The sequence below is a fragment of the Vipera ursinii genome (genome assembly GCF_947247035.1).
Source record: "Vipera ursinii genome assembly, chromosome: 1".
In the NCBI taxonomy this organism is placed as follows: domain Eukaryota; kingdom Metazoa; phylum Chordata; class Lepidosauria; order Squamata; family Viperidae; genus Vipera; species Vipera ursinii.
The window spans coordinates 71,984,827-72,012,056 of NC_139512.1; the positions used below are offsets into that span (position 1 = coordinate 71,984,827).

General features: G+C 40.0%; 1 protein-coding gene across 3 annotated transcripts in view; it reads left to right on the plus strand.

Moving 5' to 3' along the window:
• The window catches only part of ACTN1 (actinin alpha 1), a 129,306-nt gene that overhangs the window by 56,382 nt on the left and 45,694 nt on the right, over nt 1-27,230 (plus strand). For all 3 annotated transcript variants that reach the window (XM_083349163.1, XM_083349161.1, XM_083349164.1), the window contains exons 2-5: nt 8,650-8,764; nt 13,299-13,418; nt 24,999-25,085; nt 26,811-26,898. In XM_083349163.1, the coding sequence (XP_083205289.1) occupies nt 8,650-8,764; nt 13,299-13,418; nt 24,999-25,085; nt 26,811-26,898 (410 nt within the window). The remainder of the gene's footprint in view (nt 1-8,649; nt 8,765-13,298; nt 13,419-24,998; nt 25,086-26,810; nt 26,899-27,230) is intronic.

Sequence of the window (27,230 nt, forward strand, 5' to 3'; positions counted from 1 at the left end):
TCTAATAGGAGAAAGGAAGGATTGTTTGTAATGGAGAGAAGGCATTAAGGCCATAAAGAGAGACTGAAAGAACAGATGCAAAGGTCATTTAAAACTGGAATGTCACTTTGAAAGCAGTAAGGAGACCAAAGTGCTTGTTCGGCTTTTTAAATATTCTGGTATTTGTGTGATTGCAGCTTCTGTGTGATTGCAGCTTCGACATTTAGATTGCAAGCAACACTTAAGGGCTCAAGTGAATTATAATTTCAATATGTCTCTTTCTACGGTAGTTAGTGCTTCAGTAATAGTTTCAAAACTTGTCATGTTATTTAGTGAAAAATGTACTGCGGTTCTTAGAGAACAATGACAGTAATCCCTACATTTTAATTATATATCATGATTTTATTTATTATTCAAAATATTCATGTCATAGCATGGTAGGCACTCTATTTTGAAAGGTGCATCAACTTGTTATGGGTTTCTAAGTTATGAAGTCTTTTTTTTGGACTTCCGGTCAGGAAGTCCATGGTTATTAATGGTGAGAGTGATAGGCATCCAATGGATGATATCATGTGCATTGTGACATCATTGGGTAATTAATAGAAATTACATAATTTGTATGAGAAGGTCATGACACTTTAGATCAGATATGTCAAACCCGCGACATCATGTAACATCGTGCGACGTCACGGAGCTTTTTCTCCATTGCTGGCAATAGGGTGGGTGCGGGCTGGGAGTTTGACAACCCTTCTTTAGATGTTTCTTGCCTCTCCCCCCCACACACACATGTGGGTGGGTGTTCATTTCAACTATTTAGGCAACTAAATCATGGTATTGTATACAGTGTTAGAATTAGGAGCAGTGACATGAAATCTGAAACTGTTAACCTAGAGTGGATTCCTTCTGCTCTCTGTAAATGTCTATCAGAGACATGTCTAGCAGCCCATGAAGTTCAGTAAAGGAACAGATTTATGAGAAAATCTTACTTCAGTTTAAGGAAATCTGCTGAATACAAATGTAATCTCAACCAAGGGTTTTTTGGGCAAAGTTGTTGGGAAACCTCTAGTTTAAATCAATCACTGCTATTTTGTAAGGAAAAGCCTGTGGGGATGGGAAACATGTTCTGAGATGTGGTATTATAAATATAACACATTAAATGCACAAATCATTTCATTGATGGCTATGAGTTCTCCTACCAGATGCAGGACCTTGGCAAGCTATCACAGGAGATAAGATCAAAGTTAGTGTTTTATGTTTTGATAGAATTATCTACTGACCCTCCCTTGAGCAATACCAACCTAAAGGATATTGGATTAATGTGGAAAAAGAAAATGGGAATTGACTAGGTCCTTATGGGCCAAAGCAGCTTTAAAAGGAACTGAAGGATTTCTCCTGCAGTGTTAGATACTCTACTGACTTTAGCAATGTCAGAGAGCTGTGATGTGGCTGATCTTACAAAATGGGAGGAAAGTTGATGCCAACATTTTGCTAAGATTTCTCTGATCTCCTAAGATGAATTACTGGATGCATTTTTGCTGCTGAAAGTTCCATGTTTCCAGCCTGTAAGTGTTTGCTCTCTTCATTAGTTCCTTCACTGTTACATACCAGTCATAATAAACACATTGTAGCAGAATACTTTTCTTCTGAGGTTAGAACAGTTAAGATTTTGTCAACTTGACTGTGGCATACATCTGCCAATGCTTTCTATCTAGAACATTGTAAGAGGGAAGACTTACTTTTTAAAAGAGCTACCGAAAGAATGGATTGGCAGTGATCTCAGTATAACTTGTGGGGCCTCAAGGAGACACTTACTTTGCACTTAATTCCTGTTGGACTTAGATAGATGGAGTGAAATATTAGTGACCCTTTATACAATTGCAAAACCTCTGCCTTGAATACCCAACTGAGATAAACAATGGCTTCAAAGCAATAATGTTCCAAGCCAGTAAAATACAGTGAAAATTAGATGAAAGTAATTGCAGGACTTGTGAGACCTGTAGTTGCCATAGTGAAGGGTAGCTCCTTTGTATATAGCTATAGAGTTTGGCCAAGTTCTATAGATGTCTTGGGTCTCATTTCAAATGGATGAGCTTGGAACTCATGGATGAAGAAAGGAAAAAAGGCTGACACTGTACAAAGCAATCTTATCAGATTCTGTTTCATTCCAATATTTTTTTTCTGGTAGTTGTAAATGTATGCCAATAGTATTTTTCCCTTCAGTATCATTAGATGCTGAGTTCAGGCATGTTTCAGAATTCAGGATTAAAGTTCAGGCCCATCCCCATGGATTGGAATGGGAGCAGAGGATTAAAGCTGCCCCATCTCCTTCTGTGTTACAGATATAAAAAAGCAGTCATTGGGTCCCATGAAGCATATTCTCTATTAACAGGTTTCTCTGCTACCTTTGATACTCAGGTAGGCTTTATGAGATCCTATGTCTTCTGTTTTTATATATGCTTCAACAGTGGCTGAGAAATGCTAGTGATGTTTAACCATTTAGAAATAGGATTCACTATTGAATTTCTATAAATACTGTAATGAACTGCGTAATTTCATGTGCAGAACTACCAATGAATAATATAAATAATGCTCATAGACCTAATTTATAGTGTTTTATTTTTGATTGTAAGCCACCCAGAGTTTGGTTTAAGAATTAATTTACCTTTGGAAAAATTAATCTGGGGATGAGGGAGAGTTGGATGCTTTGTGGTAGGCAAAGAACACTGTTGCTTGGAAACATACAGGAGCATACATTATATAATAAATAAATCTTTTTGAATCCAGGAATCCAACCTCCTCAATTTCATGTGGAAAGGGAAATCTTCAATTGTTTTAGAACTGCCATTTTCAGAATTCCCAATTAATATGGAAGGATTTCTGTGAACTTCATTCCTAGCACATCTAGCACCAGATTCAGTAAAGTTTATGGCAGACCATTTGCAGGAGATATTCAAGTGCTGCAGTTTAAACCACCAGTTTGTCTCCTTTTAAGATAAAGCAAGGTTCTGTGTTACCTCCAACCTCTGCCTAACCCATCCAACAGTATCTTAAGGCAATAGTCACCCTCTGAGGACACATTTGGTGTGCTGGTGGGGGCTTTTAATATAAGTTGAAGTTGGGAGCTTTTCCCCTGCAGACATGCCACTGATACATTAGTCCAGTGGTGGCAAACCTATAGCAGACGTGCCAGATATAGCACGCAGAGCCCTCTCTGTGGGCACGCACACCGTCGCCCCAGCTCCGTCTCCCCCCATGGCCCCCACCTCAGCATCAGCCCTACCCCCCGGAGGAGTCACCCCCGGGTGTGGCCCACACAGAACAGCACAGCCAAGGATATGGCAGCCGGGCAGTAGGGACAAGTCTGCCTTTGCACTCTGTCGCACACAGATACTGCTGCGGGGCGCAGGCAGAAGGCATAGCTGCCATGGTGCTGCTGGGCTGTCTGGGCGATCTGCAGTGGGCCGTGGAAGCGGTGGGTGACCCAGCGGGCGGGGCGGGTTTGGGGCACTCGGTCTCTAAAACGGTGTTTGCCATCACTGCATTAGTCTAAGACTGTATGGATACTGCTAGCCCCCATGGCTTCCACACAATGTTAATCAAGTGGATAGATGAAAGTCTGAAACAGGAGCTTGTTTGGTCATTAAGGAAACGAATGGGAAGATTATACAGAAACATGTGAACTGTCCTGTACCTGCCACTGTCTCCCTAATGGGCTTTTCACACTTCCTTAAATCTGTTGCTGGGTTTGATGGTCTTATTAGCGCCTAGACTTATATACTGCTTCATAGTGCTCTTGTAGCACTCTTTTAAGAGGTTTACAGAGTCAGCATATTGCCCCCAACAAGCTGGCTCCTCATTTTACTGACCTTGGAGGGATGGAAGGCTGAGTCAACCTTGAGCCGGTCAGGATCGAGCACCTGGCAGTAGGCAGAGTTAGCCTGCAATACTGCATTCTAATCATTGCACAACCACCGCTAAATAAACCTGTCTTTTGAACTCCATTGCCTGGAAGCCTAACATGCTAAAACCTTTTCCTGCAAAGGTGCAGAGACAGGTTTATTTAAAAATTTTATTTATTTATTTAGAATTGTTTTTTTTAAAAAGAGCCACAAATGGCTGTTCAATAAAGGAAATCCATATGTTTCAAAATAAAAATTGTGAATCAAGAAAACTGAATAGGCATTCTGGATATAACTGGATGTTGGGTTAAATTTTAGCTTAGTCAAGGAGTAATGAATGATGACCCCAAGCAAAACAATCTGTTTTTTTCTGTGCTCTCAAGTGATGAAATTCACCAACGTGGAAAACAGAAAAAAGCAATCCTTCTATTAAGATTGCTAAGCACATTGATTTGTGCTTTAAATTGTAAGCCGCCCTGAGTCTTCGGAGAAGGGCGGGATATAAATGGGATTTAAAAAAAAAAGATACTGTTGGATGGGTTAGATTGGCCAAGAGTGACTACTCTAAAGTTACTCTGTTTCATGTCTCAATCCAAGAGTTGTTATTTTTTCTGGAAAAATCCTCAGTATTTCCAAGATTCTCAGGAAATACAGATGATTATATATGCCTTGTCACCTTTCTTTGTCAATGATGTTTTTAAAGGATGTAAGTTTGGCATCTTTCAGCGAGTTTTCCTGATTTGCACATACACAGATAACTTCACTTCCATAGTAACATGGCAACACGTACTGGTTTCCTACTCTTCCTAGTTCAAATAGTTATGATTTAGAGCTGTTGAAACAAAAATTAAAAGCTATTGAGAGCTTGATGTTTTAAGCCAGATTAAAATTGGATTCGGACAGTGAAAAGGAGATTTGCAGACAGTATTTCAGCCAGGCAGAATTTCTTACCCATTGATAAAATTTCAATTTCTTTTTTGAAAGAAATGTGTATGTGTATGTATATGTGCATGTGTGTGTGTGTTTAAATTTATATGGCAGCCTAGACCGGCTCAGTCATCCTCTAGAACAGACATGTCAAACACAAGGCCCGGGGGCCAGATCAGGCCCGCAAAGTGGTTTCATGTGGCCCGCAAAGTCATCTTGGAAACAGTGAGGGAACAGCCCCCACTGCCTTGGCCCTGGCCCAGAGACCCTCCTCCTGCCAGAGACCCTCAGATCTGTCCCACTCCTGCCCAGGCCCCCATAAGCAACCTTGATGCGAACGATGTAGAGCTGGCCATGCCCACCCAGTAGGCCACGCCCACCCTGGCCATACCCACCCGGCCCCTTGAGGGCAACCACAATGCTGATGCGGCCCTCAATGAAATTGAGTTTGACACCCCTGCTCTAGAATGATATGTGGATTTCCTGAATGTCTTTGCTGTGGTTAATTCTGGATGCTGAGATCTTCCCATGTCGGTTGTGAAATGGTTCTCTATGGCAAAAGGAAGGGGAAAGAAGAAGGTGTGAATGAAATTTATTAGCTTCAGCAATCAACTTCTTTGAAAGTGATAGCTTTTCCATTTCTTCATATGACCCACAAGAGGCCTAAAAAGAAACATACGGAATGGCAGTACTGAATAGAAAAGTGTGTCTTGCTCTTTAGATGCTATTTATTCGGGCTTTTGTCAAGCAATCACTCTTCCTCATTTTCACCATTTTATGGTGGTTCAGGGATCGTTGTCTTCAATTTGTAAGCATCCTGTGTTTTCCCATCACTTCTGGATGACAAGATAAAATTGTTGCACAGAGTTTTATGAATTGGCAGCCCCAGGAACTATCATTCTAGAAATACATTGAACATAGATGGACTGCTGGTTGACCCCACAGATAGGAAAAACTTTCTAGTGGGATTAAATTGGCAGAGACAGGACTGCCTGACTGATGACAACGTGTTATAAATGAGAAGCTAAGCTTAATGTAGTGGCTTGCTGCAATAAATTTCATAATATTGCCTGTGGCCAGTTGAATGGTCATTTAATGGCAATTTGCCATTTCATTTTAAAAACTGTTAAGTGCTCTTTCCAGTTGGTCATGCATCATTTGGCTGATATAAAAGAAGCTTTTACAATTGGCATGGTTCTTGTATTTGTAGCAAGAACAGTTTTATGTGTGAGAGAGAGAGAGGAGAGAGAGAGAGAACACACTTTTGTTATAGTTTTATGTGATAAAGGTTAGCATCTGCAGCAGGAATTAATAGTGTGAAGTCCATAAGTGAAATTATGTTCAACGTGGCTTTTCAGTCCACCCTGTTCTAAACTGGTTGAATGATGAGTAAATAAGACATTTATGTATCATATTTAGTATAAAATGATTTATGCATTGTGATAACCTTAATTTAAATCATGCATTAAAATCTGAAATGAATATGACCTATCAAAAGAAAATGTTCACTCAAGTTTCAGTAACCATGAAAACATTGTTTTGTTTGTAGTCAGTTGTGCACTTCGCTGAAATAAGGTGGACAACAATTTATTTATTCATACATGTATGTTCTGTAGGTGTAAAACCATCTTTAAAATATTTAAAGTATTTCATGGTTTAAAACATGGAAGATACGTTGTTTTTGATTAATACTGCCCCTGAGATATCTAGGAACTGGCTGTTCTGTACCAGCCTGCTACTGGTCCTGCAGAAAAGGCAGGGACAACCCCTTTACAAACGGCAAGAGGCTGGAATTACGCCTGGCAAATTTATTCACATAAAACAGAGCAAGACAAGACACCAACCATAAAACACGAGCTAAGAAGCAGGAACAATCCAAGCAGTTGCCTTCAGCAAACCAGCCCTCCCACACATTCCCCTTAAATACAGTTCAGGGTGTGGCCTCTCTGTGCCTCCTTCCGAGGTGCCCCATTGCCTTCCTCTGTTTACTCCTGACTGACTGCCTCCTGCGTCGGGCGTCCTTGTACAGGGCCAGCTGTGGGTCACCTTCATCCATGCTGTCAGGCTCACACAGCTGGGTCTGCATTGTGACCAGATGAGAGGGGCCTTGCTGGGGGCTCTCATCAAGCTGTCCAATCCCCTCAGCAAGCTCTTCAACACCCCCCTCCTCCTCCTCTGAGTCGTCCGACCCAACTGCCAAACCCACAGGCTGACCCTGAATCACAACACTGGCCAACTTGCCGTAGCCAACTCACTATCAACTCGCCATGGTCAACTCACTGTGGCCAACATGCCATGAGACAACTCACTGCAGGACAATTCAACAATTTTATTTAATTATTTAATTTTTTTTTAATTCTACCATTTCTTTGATATTGTGTAACTTTTTTCCTGCAGCAAGTTGTCCCGTGGTGAGTTGGGTGTGGTGAATTGTCCTGTGGCGAGTTGGTTGTGGTGAGTTGGCCATGCCAAGCTGACTGTGGAGAATTGGCTGTGGTGAATTGTCCTAGAGGGCCCTCAGTCTGAAAATGTTAATGGACACAGAAAATACGGGATAGAAATTTCACAAAAATAGACATATTCTGGAAGTGACACATCAAAGCAATTTTAGACTGGTCCCCAATAGAAATTATAGGGCAGCAACACTTTGCCCAAATTAGCAGTTATAGGAAAAATAGTGGTTCCCTAAGGTGATGTAAAAGTAAAAAAAAAAACTCTTTTTTTCAATTGTATCTCCTCTTAGAAGTGTCATAAACCTGTAAACTCAGAAAACAATGATTGAAAACTCAAATAAAAGCATTTGCTAAAGAACTACACGTGGGAGCTAAACAAATTACCTAGCTGCACTCCATATATTACATTTGACAGCCACTAATGAAGGATTTAGTTGATAATGTGCAAAGATTGGACTGGAGGCCTGAGAGCTTTATGGTTTGTTTGTTTGTTTGTTTGTTTTTAAAGTTTAAAACAGCAGATCCATGTATTTTTTTTTAGGTCAGTCATCAAGAAAGTTGGTGGGGGGAAACTAACTACCTGCAGGCTGACTTTTCTTATTCAACAATTGATTTGAGTTTAATCTACTGACAAACCTAATTCGGGATTTACAATGATTAGCAAAGGTTTTTGACTCCTACCTGTGAACATTAGCAACAGTAGCACAATTCTCCTTGTCTGCCTCCCCAGATTATGCTGCTGAGATGAAAAAATGTTTGGAGGATAGCCAAGAGTACTAAAGTCTATTCAGTTTGCATAGTTACAACGAATAGCAATCAGTATTTTAGATTTCTTTGGCTCTGCCAGCCTACTCAAGCACATGGCTCTGGATGGTGGATCTTTGTAGTCTAGTAAAAAAAAAAAGAAAGAAAGTACCATTCCCGCAAAACTGAGATTTACCTGGCATTGGAGGCTTTCTTGGATTTGGCAACCTTATCTTAAAATAACCCTGGTATAATTCTGGGGGAATGAGTGGATTCTGTGATTGAGGTGGAAACTGTAAAGGCAGGAATCCTTATGTGAGAATAAAAAAAGCTTGCTCCAATCACTGGGGACCCATTCAGAGAAAATGGTGAATGAACTCTAGAGTCATTCTTTGCAAGGACTTTGCCAGACATGCAAAATTAGCTTCCCCCCACCCCCCCTCCAGCTTGTATTATTATCTCCTGGGCTTTTGTACACTAAGGAAATAGAACATGAAGAACTAATAAATCCGATTAAACTCTGACATTAATTCAGTAAATCACATAGCAGCAGTGTTTTTGCAATACTATGGATTTTTTTCGGTGACCTTACAAATTCTCTTCGGAGAAGAATTAAACCCTTTTCTTCTCATTTTATCTCTTTCCAGACATTTACAGCATGGTGTAACTCTCACCTCCGGAAGGCTGGCACCCAGATTGAGAACATAGAAGAAGATTTCCGAGATGGCCTGAAGCTCATGCTACTCCTGGAAGTTATATCAGGCGAGACCATTGTTTTGCAATAGTTAATGGGCTGGAGTGGAGAAACCTGTGCTTCAAGCTTTCCCTGTGGTACAAACGAAGAGCCAAGATAGCCATTGTTTGAATCAGTGTGTCCCATGTGCACACAGTTCACGTTGTGAAATTTATGGAGAAAAGGAACTCCAGAGAGGCAAATAAATGGGAATCTATTCATATCCAGTATTTATTACCAAATAATAATAATAAGAATAAGAATAATAAGAATAATAAGAATAAGAATAATAAGAATAAGTTGGAAGGGACCTTGGAGGTCATCTAGTCCAACCCCCTGCTAAGGCAGGAAACCCTATACCATTTCAGACAAATGGCTGTCCAGTCTCTTCTTAAAAACTTCCAGTGTTGGAGCATTCACAGCTTCTGGAGGCAGGTTGTTCCACTGATTAATTGTTCTAACGGTCAGAAAATTTCTCCTTAGTTCTAGGTTGCTTCTCTCCTTGCCTCATCAGCATCTCTCTGTTGTCAGGACATGAAGCATCCAAATACAAACTGGTGCCTTCTAGAGTGGTCAAGCCAGCCTGGGATATTGAGAACCACAATCCAGAATATCTGAACAGTGTCAGCTGGGGAAGGGTGTTTCAGCATTACTTATCCAGTCACAATGTACTTTCTCAGGGTTGGAAACCAAGTCAGTCAAAGCAATAGTGTCGCTTCACTTCCATATGTTTTCGTTGGGACACCTTTCCCACTTAATCTTCATTGTGCTGTCCTCCATAGCTACCTATACAGGTAGTCTTCGACTTACGACCACAATTGACCCCAGGATTTCTGTTGTTAAGTGATTTTTGTCCCATTTTACAGTCTTTCTTGCCACAGTTGTTAAGTGAATCATTGCGGTTGTTAAATTAGTAACACAGTTTGTTAGGTGAATCTGGCTTCCCCATTGACTTTGCTTGTCAGAAGTTTGCAAAAGGAGATCACATGACAGCAGGACCCTGCAACCATCATAAATAAGAAACAGTTGCCATGCATCCAAATTTTGATCACGGGACCGTGGGGCTGCTGCAACAGTCGTTAAGTGTGAAAAGCGGTCACAAGTCACTTTTTTCTGTGTCGTCGTAACTTCAAACAGTCGCTAAACGAAAGGTTGTAAGTTGAGGATTACCTGTATAGAACTTTGATTGCTCTTCTACAACCAAAGGCCTTGAAGAAAGCCACAAGTGGTCCTCCTTCCTCTGCAGAATTTAAAAGCAAAATGTGGAATGGTACATGTCCTGTGGCTTTCTTTGAAGTCTTCCAGAACCAGCTGAAATTGTCTCTGGCGTTATTTATTCCTGACTTGTTTATCTTGCTAGTGAAGTGCTCGCTCATGCAACGGGAAGGAGAGGAAAGCTAAGAGGAAGCAGTTTACAGACAGCGATAGGCAGAGGGCAAATAACCAACCCTTGGTGTTTTTATTTACAGAATTCTGCCATGGAATATATTTTCTTGATGTTGCATTCTCCTCTCTGTCTTCATCTCTTTGCCCTTATTGTGTTTCGTTTTGAATGTTGCCTTTCTCTGCAGTGCCTTCCAGGTTTTCTTTAGGACTCTGGCTTGAACAATTCTTTGCCTTTGACTATCCAGGAATTCTGGAAACTATAGTACCAACAAATCTAGGGGTTCACCGGTCAAGGAGAAAAGCTGATTATACATACTGTGCACAGCCAAAATCTTTCAAAACATTTTTTGCTGCGATTTAACATGGTGGTTTGCCCCATTATATGGCCTCTTAAAATCTCAATGATTCCCATTCCTCCCCCTCCCCCCCGTAGAAGCCCTTTTAAACATGTACAGTTGGCATGGGCTCTTGAAAGTGTAGGAGAAGCCCTGACTTTGTTGTGGCATCGTCTGGTAAAGATTACTGTGACTGCCAAAGGAGAGTCAGTTCGTTCTTGTCTGAAGGAAAGGCGGCTATTCTCCTGCTTCTTTGAACTTCAGGTTCAGTTGCTTTTGGCAACAGTTCAAAGTAAACACAGTTACAACGGCTGGACATGCCGTATTTTGGAAAGAAAGGACACATAACTGAAGAAAAGCAAGGGATTGTAGACTGAATCCTTTGCAAGAAACGAGATGCCATTTATCTCCCTCCAATTTTTTTTTTAACTATAAGGTTTATTGTTGCTGCTGTGTATGAATGATCTCTTGACATAAGATAGCCTTTGGGGAATGTCAAAGTAGAACATTGGAAATGTACAATAAAAATAATTAGAAGTAGCCCAAAAGGGGGAAAAATGATGTGATTCAAGCCCACCAGGTCCCAGAGGTTCTGCTTCAGATAAGGCTGTTTGCTCCTTTTTTGCCTGCCACTAGACCTAAAATCTCATGTTTGAAATTTTTTTTGCCCACCTCAGATGTAATTCATTGATCTGATATCTTTGGGATTACGGTGCGGATATATAAATTTGCAGAAGTAACTGTTAGCCACCAATTGATAGCCCTAACTCATTTGAGGGGGAAACGGTACAGTACAAGTCGGCTGCAATAAGCAGAGTAATCAGTTGGTATGTGGGAGGCAAAAAAAAAAATCCTTTTTGATGAGCAAAAAGAAACTAGAACTCTGATAAGCTGTGGTTTAGTAGAACAAAACCCAGAATGCTTTAGTTGTTCTGGGTTTCACATAAAACAAAATCCAGAAGTGACTAGGACAAGCTTGCCCTACCCTCCTCTGTGGTTCCCAGTACAGCAACCTTCAGCGTTTCCCAACCTTAGGAACTTGAAGATGCGTGGACTTCAACTCCCAGAATTCCCCAGCCAGCTATGCTGGCTGGGGAATTCTGGGAGTTGAAGTCCACGCATCTTCAAGTTCCTAAGGTTGGGAAACGCTGGCATACTTTACCAGCCTGCCCACTGCTCTTATTTTCCAGAGCCCTCCCTTCCTCATTTCTGCTCTGCCACCCCTGATATTGTTGCAGCACAGCACGTTTCCTGGGTCAGCCTGTCCCCAGATCTTCCCATGTTTCTCCTTAGCCATTAATGTCCTTGGCTGCTTCCCCCTCCTCCCTGACCCCAACTCCAAACCATTTGTGTCTGGATAAAAACAGCTTCATGTTGTTCTCTGCATGGGCCAAAACTCCTGAAGCGTGTATGTTTCCATTCAGGCATAGACCACCCATAGTCAGCTATTCCATGCACCAAACATTTTGCACATCTTTAGAAAAATAATAATAATCCCAATGAAAACTGCCATGACAACTTAGTTCTGCTTTTATTTACTTCTGTACATACTTCCAATTCCCCACTATGAAGATAATTGAGCACATTTGTTTAGGCACTTTATTCTGTCTGGGCTAAACCCTTAGAAACAATATCCACACTGAATGTCATACTGTACAGGGGGGGAAAGCATTATTGCTTTTAGGACCTATGTATTGAAATACATATTAGGGAAAATCATGAGGTCAGTCCTTCTGAAAATACCACTTTGGAATAAGAGGCAATTGTATACTTAAATATTCCCTATATAAAGTGTTCTCCCTTTTATTTTTATTCGTTTTGTAATTTACTTCATTTACATAGTTATAGGGACGCGGTGGCTCAGTGGGTTAGGACGCTGAGCTTGTTGATCAGAAGATCGGCAGTTTGGCGGGTTGAATCCCGAGTGCCGCATAGCAGAGTGAGCGCCTGTTACTTGTCCCAGCTTCTGCCAACCTAGCAGTTCGAAAGCACGTAAAAATGCAAGTAGAAAAATAGGGACCACTACAGTGGGAAGGTAACAGCGTTCCGTGCGCCTTTGGTGTCTAGTCATGCCGGCCACATGACCACGGAGACGTCCTTGGACAAGCGCTGGCTCTTCGGCTTTGAAATGGAGATGAGCACCGGCCCCTAGAGTTGAAAACGACTAGCACGCATGTGCAGGGGAACCTTTACCTTTACATAGTTATAAACCTTACACTATACATTATATTGCTTTGCTACAGTATTGATTATATTGATTAATAGAATACTGAGTAAACATCATCACTGTAATATTTAGATAATTTAGACCATTTAGGATTCAAAACAAGAAAGAAATATCAATATTAATTATGATTTCAAATGTTAATAAGCATAAAATTATTTGGCTTTTTCATCCAGAATTGAATACAATATTAAGAAAACACTGCATGCTGTATCAAAATATTTGTTGTACAATAAAGGTTTTGATCTCAACTTACTATTAAGATCTCCACTGTTGGAAAAGGAAAAGAGAAAAAATAAACAAAGCAAATTTGAAAACAGATTAATGTCATTCCTGCTTGTGACCATGGTATGATTATTTTAGTTTATTGCTCCCCAAAGGGCTGCTTAGTATGTGTATAACTTGTCACTTGAGGGAAATAGTCAAATACATGATCCCCCTATATGAGTAAGTGGTACTATCAGGTATTTATAAAATTATGACTGTAGACAAATCCTAATGGATCAGGAGAGAAGCAGCTGTTTTCTTTGTGTGGTATATGAATTCTTGGTAGAGGTGAAATGAAGGATTTCATTTAAAAAAAATAATAATCATGTCTTCTTTTCTCAACCTGACTAGGTGAACGTTTGGCTAAACCGGAAAGAGGCAAAATGCGAGTACACAAAATCTCAAATGTGAACAAAGCTCTGGATTTTATTGCTAGCAAAGGAGTCAAGCTGGTCTCCATTGGAGCTGAAGGTAAGCAGCGTGCACTTCAAGCAGAAACTGGACAGTAGCAATAATGAACCTGCTTTTATTTGATACATATTTAATATTAGATACATTGCTAGAAAGTAATGTATTTGCTTAACGCATTCTTTGCATCGGTCGTCACACAAAAAGAAACTATAGCCCAACATACCAAAAACCCACTGCAAAAGAGCCTTGGTGGAGCAGTGGGCTAATGCCTCCTTAAGTAACACCAGCTGCCTGCAATTAGTGCAGGTTCGCATCCCACCAGGCTCAAGGTTGACTCAGCCTTCCATCCTTCCGAGGTAGGTAAAATGAGGACCCAGATTGTTGGGGGCAATTAAGCTGACTTTGTAATAATGCCGCTTGGGGGTGTGTGTGTGTGAAAGCCCTAATAAGCAGGTATATACATAGAATGAAGGCTACTGCTAAGTTTGTAAGCCGCCCTGAGTCTTCGGAGAAGGGCGGGATATAAATGGAATTAAAATTAAAAAAATAAAATAAATAAATAAATAAAAGACAAACTAGAAACAAAAATTAAAATAAGCAAGAAAATGGTAAGAGGACACCTGTCTGACCTTGACGAATATAAATCACTGGACCCGACAGATTATATCCCAGAGTTATGAAAGAGCTGGCAGATGCTATCTCAGAACCGTTGCACCATATCTTTCATAAATCCTGGAGCACCGGGGAAGTACCTGAGGATTGGAGAAGGGCTGATGTGGTTCCCATTTTCAAGAAAAAAAGGTGGACCCAGGAAACTACAGACCAATCAGTCTAATATCAATACCTGGGAAGATCCTAGAAATCAAAAAACAGATCTGCAAATAACTAGAAGCAAACAAAGCTATAACTATTAGCCAGCACAGGTTTGTTAAAAACAGATCATGCCAAACCAATCTACATCCACATGGAGAGAAGTAAGCAGTGGGATACCACAAGATTCTGTCTTAGGCCTAGTAGTCTTCAATATCTTTATAAATGACTTAGATGAGGAAATTGAAAGGGAACTCACAAAATTTGCTTCATCACTGGAGATTTTTAAGAAGAGGCTAGACAGTCACTTGTCTGAGATGGTATATAGGTTCTTCTGCTTGAGCAGTGGACTGACTAGAAGACCTCCAAGGTCCCTTCCAGCTTCTATTCTATTCTATTCTATTCTATTCTATTCTATTCTATTCTATTCTATTCTATTCTATTCCTATTCCTATTCCTATTCCTATTCCTTTCTATGACTTCACTCAATTAAGGAGTCTTAGAATAGCTGGAAGCAGTTTTTGGCTTCTATCCATCCATTCATTCACTGGTTACATTCATTTGTATCCTGCCCAGTCACCAAGAACCAGGTATATGGATATATGCTCTCTGTGTTCCTTCTAATGGATTATTATCCTGTCTCATTATCTTCGATTTGGGGGAAGGAAGACAAAAGAAAGAGTCCTATGCCTTTGTTCATCTTAGGGGAAAAATTGCTCATAGATTCTCTAATCCAAGAACATGATGAGCCAAATTGTTTTCTTAAACATCACAAACCTTCCCCCAAAATACTAGAGTGAAACAATGTTATGCATGATTTAAGATCTCGGAGTCCTAGTGGACAATAACTTAAATATGAGCCAGCAGTGTGCTGCAGCTGCCAAAAAAGCCAACACAGTGCTAGGCTGCATTAACAGAGGGATAGAATCAAGATCACGTGAAGTACTAATACCACTTTACAATGCCTTAGTAAGGCCACACCTGGAATACTACATCCAGTTTTGGTTACCACGATGTAAAAAAGATGTCGAGACTCTAGAAAGAGTACAGAGAAGAGCAACAAAGATGATTGGGGGACTGGAGGCTAAAACATATAGGGAACGGTTGCTGGAATTGGGAATGTGTAGTTTAATGAAGAGAAGGGTGAGGGGTGACATGATAGCAGTGTTCCAATATCTCAGGGGCCGCCACAAAGAAGAGGGAGCCAAGCTATTCTCCAAGACACCTGAAAGCAGGACAAGAAGCAACGGATGGAAACTAGTCAAGGAGAGAAGCAACCTAGAACTAAGGAGAAACTTCCTGACAGTTAGAACAATTAATCGGTGCAGCAACTTGCCTCCAGAAGTGGTGAATGCTCCAACACTGGAAGTTTTTAAGAAGAGACTGGCCAGCCATTTGTCTGAAATGGTATAGGGTTTCCTGCCTTAGCAGGGGGTTGGACTAGATGACCTCCAAGGTCCCTTCCAACTTATTCTTCTTCTTCTTCTTCTTCTTCTTCTTCTTCTTCTTCTTCTTCTTCTTCTTCTTCTTCTTCTTCTTCTTATTATTATTATTATTATTATTATTATTATTATTATTATTACAGCTTGTTATGCAATATTATGCATGATTACAACTTGATATATCTGAGTAAGTGGAAGGAAAGGAGCAGTCTCTGAAAATGCACAATGTGCAATAGAATAGACAGCATTTCAAAGTTAAAGATCCCTGATATCACTTGACTACAAGTGATATCATCACTAATCATTTCCCAATCATCATCTTGGCTCCAGAATGTCCAAGGAGCTATATCGGAAGTTTGGAAAAACAAGAGAAGACACTGGAATTCTATATTGATACTAGATTGGCAATGCTAACATTTCTTCTTCTTGTTGTTGTTAGCTGCGAAGTCGTGTCCGACCCATCACGACCCCATGGACAATGTTCCTCCAGGCCTTCCTGTCCTCTACCATCTTCTGGAGTCCATTTAAGCTCACGCCTACTGCTTCAGTGACTCCATCCAGCCACCTCATTCTCTGTCATCCCCTTCTTCTCTTGCCCTCAACCTTTCCCAGCATTAGGCTCTTCTCCAGTGAGTCCTTCCTTCTCATTAGGTGGCCAAAGTATTTGAGTTTCAACTTCAGGATCTGGCCTTCTAAAGAGCAGTCAGGGTTGATCTCCTCTAGGACTGACCGGTTTGATCACCTTGCAGTCCAAGGGACTCGCAGGAGTCTTCTCCAGCACCAGAGTTCAAAGGCCTCAATTCTTTGGTGCTCAGCCTTTCTTATGGTCCACCTTTCACTGCCATACATCGCAACTGGGAAGGCCATAGCCTTGACTATAAGCACTTTTGTTGACAGGGTGATGTCTCTGCTTTTTAGTGTGCTGTCTAGATTTGCCATGGCTTTCCTCCCAAGGAGCAAGCGTCTTTTAATTTCTTGGCTACAGTCCCCATCTTCAGTGATATTGGAGCCTAGGAAAATAAAATCTGTCACTACCTCCATTTCTTCCCCATCTTTTTGCCAGGAATTGAGAGGGCCGGATGCCATGATCTTGGTTTTCTTAATGTTAAGTTTCAACCCAACTTTTGCACTCTCCTTCTTCACCTGCAACAAGAGGCTCTTTAGTTCTTCTTCACTTTCTGCCATTAGAGTGGTATCATCTGCATATCTTAGGTTGTTGATGTTTCTCCCAGCAATCTTAATTCCAACTTTTGATTCATCTAGCCCTGCCTTTCTCATGATGTGCTCTGCATATAAATTAAATAGGCAGGGCGACAGTATACAGCCTTGCCGGACTCCTTTCCCAATTTTGAACCAATCAGTGGTTCTGTGTCCAGTTCTCACTGTTGCTTCTTGGCCCACATATAGGTTTCTCAAGAGACAAATAAGATGGTCTGGTACTCCCATCTCTTTAAGAACTTGCCACAGTTTGTTGTGATCCACACAATCAAAGGCTTTAGCATAGTCAATGAAGCAGAAGTAGATGTTTTTCTGGAACTCCCTAGCTTTCTCCATGATCCAGCGTATGTTGGCAATTTGATCTCTAGTTCCTCTGCCTCTTCGAAATCCTGCCTGTGCTTCTGGTAGTTCTCGATCCACATACTGCTGGAGTCTAGCTTGTAGGATTTTAAGCATAACTTTACTAGCATGTGAAATGAGTGCAATGGTGCGATAGCTTGAACATTCTTTGGCGCTGCCTTTCTTTGGAATTGGAATGTAAACTGATCTTTTCCAATCCTGTGGCCACTGTTGAGTTTTCCAAATTTGCTGGCAAATTGAGTGTAGCACTTTTACTGCATCGTCTTTTAAGATTTTGAATAGCTCAGCTGGAATACTGTCACCTCTACTAGCTTTGTTGTTGCTCAGTTTTTCTAAGGCCCACTTCGCTTCACATTCTAGGATGTCTGACTCGAGGTCAGTGACCACCTCATCATGGTTATCAGGGACGTTAAGCTCATTCTTGTATAGTTCTTCTGTGTAATTTTGCCACCTCTTCTTAATCTCTTCTGCCTCTGTAAGGCCCCTGCCATTATCATGCCCATTTTTGCATGAAATGTTCCCTTCATCTCTCCAATTTTCTTGAAGAGATGTCTGGTCCTCCCTATTCTATTGTTTTTTTCCTATTTCTTTGCATTTTTCATTTAAGAAGGCATTCTTATCTCTTCTAGCTATTCTCTGGAATTCTGCATTCAATTGGGCGTATCTTTCTTTTTCTCCCTTGCCTTTTTCTTTTAAATTCCCATTTATATCCCGCCCTTCTCCGAAGACTCAGGGCGGCTTACAATCTAAGCACAAAACAATGTGCTTAGCAATAGCCTTCATTCTATGTATATGCCTGCTTATTAAGGCTTTTGCCCCCCCCCAAGCGGCATTATTAAAAAGTCAGCTTATTGCCCCCAACAATCTGGGTCCTCATTTTACCTACCTCGGAAGGATGGAAGGCTGAGTCAACCTTGAGCCTGGTGGGATGCGAACCTGCACTAATTGCAGGCAGCTGGTGTTACTTAAGGAGGCATTAGCCCACTGCTCCACCAAGGCTCTTTTGCTTCCCTCCTTTCCTCAGCTATTTGCAAAGCTTCCTCAGACAGCCATTTTGCTTTCTTGCATTTCTTTTTCTTTGGGATGGTTTTAGTTGCTACCTCTTGTACAGTGTTGCGAAACTCTGTCCATAGTTCTTCAGGCACTCTGTCTATCAGATCTAATTCCTTAAATTTATTTGTCACCTCTACTGTATATTCAATCGGGATATGATTTACTTCATACCTGAGTGGTGCTTTTCCCTACTTTCTTCAGTTTAAGCCTAAACTTTGCAACAAGAAGCTCATGGTCTGAGCCACAGTCAGCTCCTGGTCTTGTTTTTACTGACTGTATAGAGCTTCTCCATCTTTGGCTGCAGAGCACATAGTCAATCTGATTTCTGTGTTGACCGTCTGGTGATGTCCATGTGTAGAGCCGTCTCTTGGGTTGTTGGAAAAGAGTGTTTGCTATGACCATCGTATTCTCTTGACAAAATTCTGTCAGCCTGTGCCCTGCTTCATTTTGTACTCCAAGGCCAACCTTGCCTGTTATTCCGGTTATCTTTTGGCTTCCTACTTTAGCATTCCAATCCCCCATGATGATAAGGACATCATTTTTTGGTGTTAGTTCTATAAGGTGCTGTAGGCCTTCATAGAACTGGTCAATTTCATCCTCTTCAACACCGGTGATTGGGGCATAGACTTGGACTACTGTGATATTGAATGGTTTGCCTTGGATTCGAACTGAGATCATTCTGTCATTTTGAGGATTGTATCCCAGTATTGCTTTTCCTACTCTTTTATTGACTATGAAGGCTACTCCATTTCTTCTGAGGGATTCTTGCCCGCAGTAGTATACCTGATGGTCATCTGAATTAAATTCACCCATTCCTGACAATTTTAGTTCGCTGATTCCTAAGATGTCGATGTTCAGTCTTGTCATCTCTTGTTTGACAATGTCCAGCTTTCCTTGATTCATGGATCTTACATTCCAGGTTCCTATGGAAAAACAAATCTTTACAGCATCGGACTTTCCTTTTACCACCAGATACATCCACAGCTGAGTGTTCTTTCGGCTTTGGCCCAGTCGCTTCATTCTTTTTGGCGCTACTGGACCGAGATGCCCTACGCACAGTCATCATGCGCTTGTGACCTCCCGGTTGGACTACTGCAACGCTCTCTACATGGGGCTGCCCTTGAGGACCACTCGGAGGCTTCAGTTGGTGCAGAATGCAGCCGCACGAGTTGTGATGGGGGTTTCCTGATACTCCTATGTAACACCTCTGCTCCGTGAGCTGCATTGGCTTCCGGTTGCCCTCCGGGTGAGATTCAAGGTGCTGGTGATGACCTATAAAGCCCTAACTGGCTTGGGTCCGGGATATTTGAGGGAACACCTGCTGCCGGCATCAAGCTCCCTTCGTCCTGTGCGCTCCCACAGGGAGGGCCTTCTCAGGGTACCGCCGGCAAAAGATTGCCGGCGGGTAACACCCAGGGGGAGGGCCTTCTCTGTGGGTGCGCCTGCCCTTTGGAACCAGCTGCCCGTAGAGCTCAGGACTGCCCCTGACCTTCGTTCATTCCGCCGGGACCTGAAGACCTGGCTCTTTGAGCTTTCTGGCCAGGACTGAGAATTTTAATTGTAATTTTATTTTAATTGGGTTTTAATTGGAGTTTAATAGGGGTTTTATTTTATTCAAGGACTAAATTTAATTATTTTAACTGTTCTTAACTTTTGTAATTTGTATTGTTATTGTAAATTCCTTGTGAACCGCCCTGAGTCCTATGGGAGAAGGGCGGTATATAAGTCCAATAAACATAAACAAACTAGCCCTCTGCTCTTCCCCAGTAGCATATTGGACACCTTCCGACCTGAGGGGCTCATCTTCCAGCATCATATCGTTCTGCCTTTTGATACTGTCCATAGGGTTCTCATGGCAAAGATACTGGAGTGGGTTGCCATTTCCTTCTCCAGTGGATCACGTTTTGTCAGAACTCTCTGCTATGACCTGTCCGTCTTGGGTGGCCCTGCACAGCATAGCTCATAGCTTCATTGAATTACGCAAGCCCCTTCGCCACAACAAGCAGTAATCCATGAAGGGGTAACATTTCTTACTGTGGCGTAAAATGGAAACTGTAAGGAAGAGACACTGACATTTGGGACAATTTTTAAAAATTGTATTTATACAAGGGAAATCATAAATAGTGAAATTATTGTTTTTATTGGCTAAATTAAAGGCACCTTTATATAGTTTACAGTACTGTTCATATTCTGCAAATTCTGCAGGTTCAAGAAAGCATTCCCTTTAGTTGCTTATACTTAGTAATGGAGCTTTTTAATCCAAAGTAAATTCTTATCAATGGCACAAAAATAGTCCACATTTTGTAATAAAATAAACTGCAACATAGAGTGTAAACACATTTTCATTCTCTTTTGATGCATTTCCATCATATTTCCTGTTTACATATGAAATAACTTCATAAATCCTCTTTGAAATACTGATGCAAAAAAAAAAAATATCCCGTGATCCTCCTATGTAAAAACAAGGAGATATCAGAGTTAAAACAGGGCTATACATATTAATGCCTTTTGGAGTCCTTTTAAAGAACCCAGTTTTATTATGAACATTCAGTGGCTATTTTCCTTTTGAAACAACTGAGCACCAAAGGGGATGGAAATTGTACCTTTATTTGTATATTCTGTTCACAAAGACTTATTGTAGTAAAACCAATTATATGGAAATATACTCACTAGAGCAGAACACTTGGTTTCTTCTTTCCAGCTGTTCCTGTTCTTCAAACAACAGTCTGTATCTTTTCACAGGCCGAATGCAGATCTATCTGAACATTTTTCCTTGTTGAGTGTGCTGTGAACAGCACTCTGAGATCGTGAGAAAGGAGAGTGACAACTGTTCTCGAATTCACACCTGAGATATTTTTGCTTGACTTTTTAAGGATCCTTCGCACAAGTTTTCACTATTACTTCTTGGAGAATTAATATCATCATCCTTAGTCTTTAGTCCGTACTTCATGTCTCTGTCAACTCCTTTTTCTTTTAATGGAGAAGCTTCATAAAGCGTGAAAGATGCAGAACAGAATCTCAATTCTCCATTGGTATGAACCTCCCAAAAGGGCCCCATTGATTTTGGAGGAAAGGGGGTGGTGGTCCATCAGCTGTACTAAAGGTTGTTTACTACCCACATCTCTTCTATTCCCTACCCCGAAGACCTTTAAGAACTATTAGCCTTTTCTTTGTTATATCAGAATTCTGGAATTTCAAGATAAAACAGATTCTCTCCATGCTTAACCCCTGCAACAGAATGAGTGTTTTGCATATGAACATATCTTCGCATTTGATATACAGATATATTCCTGACACCAGGGTGACAACATTGGTTTTGTGGCGGAGAACAAGACATACAAGATAGTTACCAACTTTAGCAAATAAAATCCAAACTGTTGCTCCCTAGCAACAGTTCTTTTATTCATGAATCTGTCTTAAAGATTTCTTTGTCACTTAGCACATTTTTATTGTTGCAAAATTGTGGAATATTGAAATGAGGTGATAGAATCTGACAGGATCACATTTTGGATGCAAGTTGTTAACCCTCACTGTTTCCTTCAGAATTTGTTTTTAATTATTTCCGCTGCTGCTGCTACTGCCCAGTCATAGATAATACAGAGAACTAAACTAACATTTGAATGAAGACTTCTATTGGCATAATTGTTAATCAGTCCTGCTGTCCATTATGAATTTGCTGCCTTACTTCTCTTGGAATGCTTTTGGACTGTTGGTTGACTTTGTTTGTCACACACTAAAGCCAGATGTTTAGACTGGATTTGGCATTCTTATCTACTTATTGAGTCATTCCCAAGGACGTAGGATAGGCAGCTGTTGATATTTGATAGTGTTAAATGTTAAACAAGGTATAGTTGCAAGATGTAAGCTGTTCCAATAAAGCTGCCTTTTGCAACTGACTGATGATGGATGAATTTGTCAATGCTGACAGTGTTCAGATTGTGCTCTAATTGTTTGGGATTACACCCAAGGGAACCTATTACTATTGATACTACCTTTGCTTTCTTTTGTTATTGTTGTTATGGTTCATTGCATAGTCTGCCAGATGTTCAGACTGGATTTGGCATTTTTGTCTACCTATTGAATCCTTTCCAGCGACCTGGGATAGGCAGATGTGGATATTTGGTGGTATTGTTATGGTTTGTCACACAGCAAGATGTTCAGACTGGACTTTCTGAAATTTACATCTCACCATATTTTTATGGGAGAGATACTCTTTGTCTGACTCCTCGAATGTGATCTGTCTAGTATGGTTGAACCTCTGGCATAGCTCTCATCTTCCTCAGAGCATGCAAGGCCCACAACCACATCAAGGTAGTGCCTCACTGGGAGTATTATTAGTATCAGTATCATCATCATTATCATCATCATCATTATTATTCCTGAATTAGGAGCTTTATGCATCTGCTGTTAACAGTGACATGATTCATTGAGTGACTCCTTCAGCTGATCTAGGCAATTATTTTGAACATCTCAAAACAATAGTGTCTGTCTGCTAGGCAGGTGGACACCTTAACGCTCTTTAATATAGCATAAGGTGTTATTTGGATTGGGGTGGACTTGATAGACCTTTTTCATGTAAGAAAGTAATCAAGTTTGAATTAATTAAAAGAATTAACACCTCTCTCAATTAAACTGAAAAGTTTTGTTTCTTATCACATTACACAGTTTGATGCAAAAATATCTGTTATATCCCAAACTGTATATTGAATGACTACATAAATAAATTCAGTGACTTTATCACCTGCATTTCATTTCTTCACTCTTACTCTCTCTGTTCTACCATCCATAGCAACAGTGGGTTTCTATATATTCCTTTCTCAGGGCAATACTCCATGAATCTCATTAATGATCCAGGAAATCTTACGCAATAATACATAGATGAGTCTTTAAGAAACCACAAGATTCTATTGTTTTGCTGTAAAGAAGGATATACCTGCTTCTCTATGGAGTTCTAGGTGGAGCAGAAATGTTAATGGAAGTGCCAGTATTTTATTGTTAATTTTCAGCTGTAGTGTCACAACTATTAGAGGAACTGACTAGCTGATATCCTGGGGGAAAACCAAGATATGATGGGAATCTCTGAGCATTAGATTGGCCAGAAAGACAATCTAATTTCTTTCTCTTGACTACCCTCAAGATTCTTCTACCAGTTAATAGAAACTAAACTTCCTTTTAAATGGTGATGTGGACACTGGCATTGTGTAACGCCAGTAAACAACCAGCCTATTTCTAAATAATGCAAATTGTGAAAGGGGGCTAATGGTACCAAACCAAATCATATTTTTATTTTTATTTTTATTTTATTTAAAGAGTTTTACAAAAACAAGATTTTACAATATATCCCCAAATCCCCCCCACCCCAAACCCGCCCACTTCCCCCCCACTTCCCAGAGCTAAATACAGGATTATAGTTATAATAATCATATTCTAAATAAAAATTATACATAATATACAATTAACCAAATTCATAATGTGCTTTAACTCCCCTTTAACATAAATACATACAAAGTACCAACACTAAGATCAATAACAATATCCCTCTAAAATCTACTCATAAGCTAAATGGAACTTTTTAGTCCCATATTTATTCTGAATATAATCTATCCATCTCCTCCAAACTGAAATATATCTTTCCTGTGAATGATCTTTCAAGTAAGCAGAAATCTTAGACATTTCTGCAAGATTCGAAACTTTAAACACCCATTCTTCTATAGTAGGCAAACTATCCTTCTTCCAATATTGTCCCACCAGTAACCGTGCTGCTGTTATCATATTCAACATCAAATTGGTTTCTTTAACATCACAATCTACAACAATACCCAATAAAAACAATTGTGGAGAAAACTTTATCTTTCTCTTAAAAATCTTTTGAATGTTTCACCAAATTTTAATCCAAAAAGCTTTTATATTTCTACAAGTCCACCACATATGAAAATAGGTGGCTTCTAAACTACCACACCTCCAACATTTAGACTGTAAGTTAGGATACATGTTAGACAACTTCTTGGGATCCAGATGCCATCTATAAAACATTTTATAAAAATTTTCTCTTAAGTTTTGAGCCTGAGTAAATTTAACATTTCTGACCAAAATTATCTCCCAAGTATCCAGCGAAATTGGTTCCTGGATATTTTGTGCCCACTTTATCATACAGTCTTTAACCAGTTCCGTTTCCAAATCCAATTCAATTAAAGCATTATATATCCTCTTTATATGTGCACAATTTAAGTCTCTAATTTGTTTTACTAAATTTTGCTCTATAATTGTGATGCCAACCTTTTGATCTAACTTCCACCTAGCTTTCAATTGGGTATATTGAAACCAAGAGTAACTTATATTTTTTAAACATTGAATGAGCCCAACTGCTGTTTCTGGTTTTAAAAAAACAAGTTCTCATGCCAACACTCTGAAAGCAGGATGTACTAAAACTTAAACTGTAAAGTGTCTTGAGCAGTCAAACAGGAAGGCATCATATGCATCAGTCAAATAAATAAATGGAAAGATATTAAAAAGAAAACCAGACAGCTCAAATTAGACCAGAGAAGCAATATGCATTCAGAGGAGTTTGATATTTTTCTCCTCGGCGGATGATTTCTGATCTTCACCGTAAGTCCAGAGAGTATTTATGTACCCTCTGCCCCTCTTCTTATCATAGGTTTCAGGGGGGTGTCTAGTTCTGTTGTTGGATTAATAGTTTTTTTTTAAGAACATGCTTATTTATTTCTGGTTGTTCAACTGTTACATTTCTTTTTTACAGAGATTGTTGATGGGAATGCAAAAATGACCCTTGGCATGATTTGGACCATCATCCTTCGTTTTGCCATTCAGGATATCTCAGTAGAAGGTAAATCCTAACAGGTTCTTATCTCTTTCAATGATAGTTATGATGGGGAAGAGTTTGTATGTTATGATTTGCCTCAAGGGAAAGAACATGAAACCTAGACTCTGAATGAAGGATACTTGCACGTCAGTGAGAAGTTAGTGTTTCTGCTTGATTAATTGCACAGAGCTACTTGAAAGTTGCTGATTCTATTTACAAAATGCAGAGTTAAGGAATTCCAAGTTTGCATTCCCTGACTTTGGCATAAGAGTGGTGGACGTAGGCTGACAGCTTTCATGATATTGTAGACCCAGGCTTCTCTTTATTGTTAGGGAACCTGCCTAGGCATTAAGATCTGCAGGGGAGGCAAAGTTCTTTTTCAAAGAACTTTTCTGCCTGTCCACACTTTGGAATTCGCTTCCTTAGGAGTCTCGGTTAGTTTAGCTTTCTGAAAGAGCTTCAAGAGGCACCTCTTCGGTTTGGCCTTTTTATTCATTTATTATTATTTCACACTCGGTTCATCTTTGTAACTATTAGGCTAGGTTAATAATTTTGAACTGATTTGCTTTATATGCGGCAGCATATTGACAGTATTAATAAAAAGAGGGGAGGATCTGATCTCAGGGCTGAGTCTGCATAGCTCTTAGATGTGAGAGCACTAAATATTAATTAGAGGGCTGGGAAGTTGAAAACAGCTCTAGAAAAAAACAGTAACAAGTTAATTCCACATTATTGTCCAGAAAACTACATGAGCACGTTCACATAGTCACTGAGTATTTACTTTTGACAGAAAGGAAATTTGACTTTATCTCTCTGTATTATTTTACTCAACTGAGTGCTTTTAGAAAAAGTTGAAAGAATAGCATTCCAGATTTATAATCTTATTTTTGAATAAAGTTTAAAGAAACTTCAAAGAAAGAGCATTTCAAATGAATACTGTGCTATGGAAATGCAGCATCAACAGCGGTTGCCTCAGCTGCTACTTTCTTTTTCATTTTCGGGTGCCAACTGCCAAAAACATCATAAACTCTCAGTGAAGGAAAGGGGTATGGGAAAAATACCAGTGACTGTATTTTAAATTCTTTAAACAAGGCTGGTGTACCTTAAATATTTAATACTGAAAGCTATATTTGGTTAAGGCATCAGGCTAGAAACCAGGCTTAGGCATGGAAGCCAGCTCAGCTGGGTGGTTTTGAACCAGTTACTCATTCTCTTCCCAAGCTACCTCACAGGGTGGTTGTTTTGAAAATAGGAGTAGGAAGGAATATTGGACATGTTTGCCACCTTGGGTTGTCTATAAAAAAATAATGAAGGATGGATGTAAATAGAAATAAATAAACACGAACCTTTATTTTAAAAAATTAAATGCTGCAATCTCTTAGTCACTAAAATAATATAACGCACATAATCAAATTGATCGTTAGGACTCTTCTAAAGCTTGTACCTCATTATCATAACTTTTAGGTTGAGTAAATTCTTATTTTTTTATTGCTAAGTTTAGTTTGTATTTTATTATTAGGGTCATTATTATTAATTAAAATTTGCCATGGCCGTCTAATGCAGAAGACTCAGGGCTGCTTACTTTTACTTTACTTCTACTATTTTACTCTGGGCTTTCAATATAAAACTGGTTCTTGGGAGATTCAGAAGTGCATTTGGAAGGTGCCATCCAGGTTCTCCTCAGTGACTTTAAAGGTCAGAATGGTTAAGGAAAACTTGGAACTAATGCTTTTACCTTTTGTTCTGTAGAGACATCTGCGAAAGAAGGGCTTTTGCTGTGGTGCCAGAGGAAAACTGCCCCTTACAAAAACGTGAACATCCAGAACTTCCATATTAGGTAAAGAGCATTAAGAGCAGTTCCCTGAAAATATTACTTTTCTAATATGTCACATATCCCAATCGCACAGCCAGTGCCTGTCCCAAGTTGGAGAAAAATCTCATTTAAAAGATTTGGATGCTGCATAATGCTCAGCTCAGCTGTCCTCAAACCTTATGCTAAGAACATTCACAATTAACATCACTACTTAGATGGAGGAGGATGGAGTGTTTGTGCTTTGAACCTACCTGCCAGTTCAGGATTTGAGGGCCAGAATTGGCTAAAGGTTTCTTACTTTGTTACCATGGCATCAGACACATCTTCAGGACTGGGATTTCTGTCAAACAATGTGG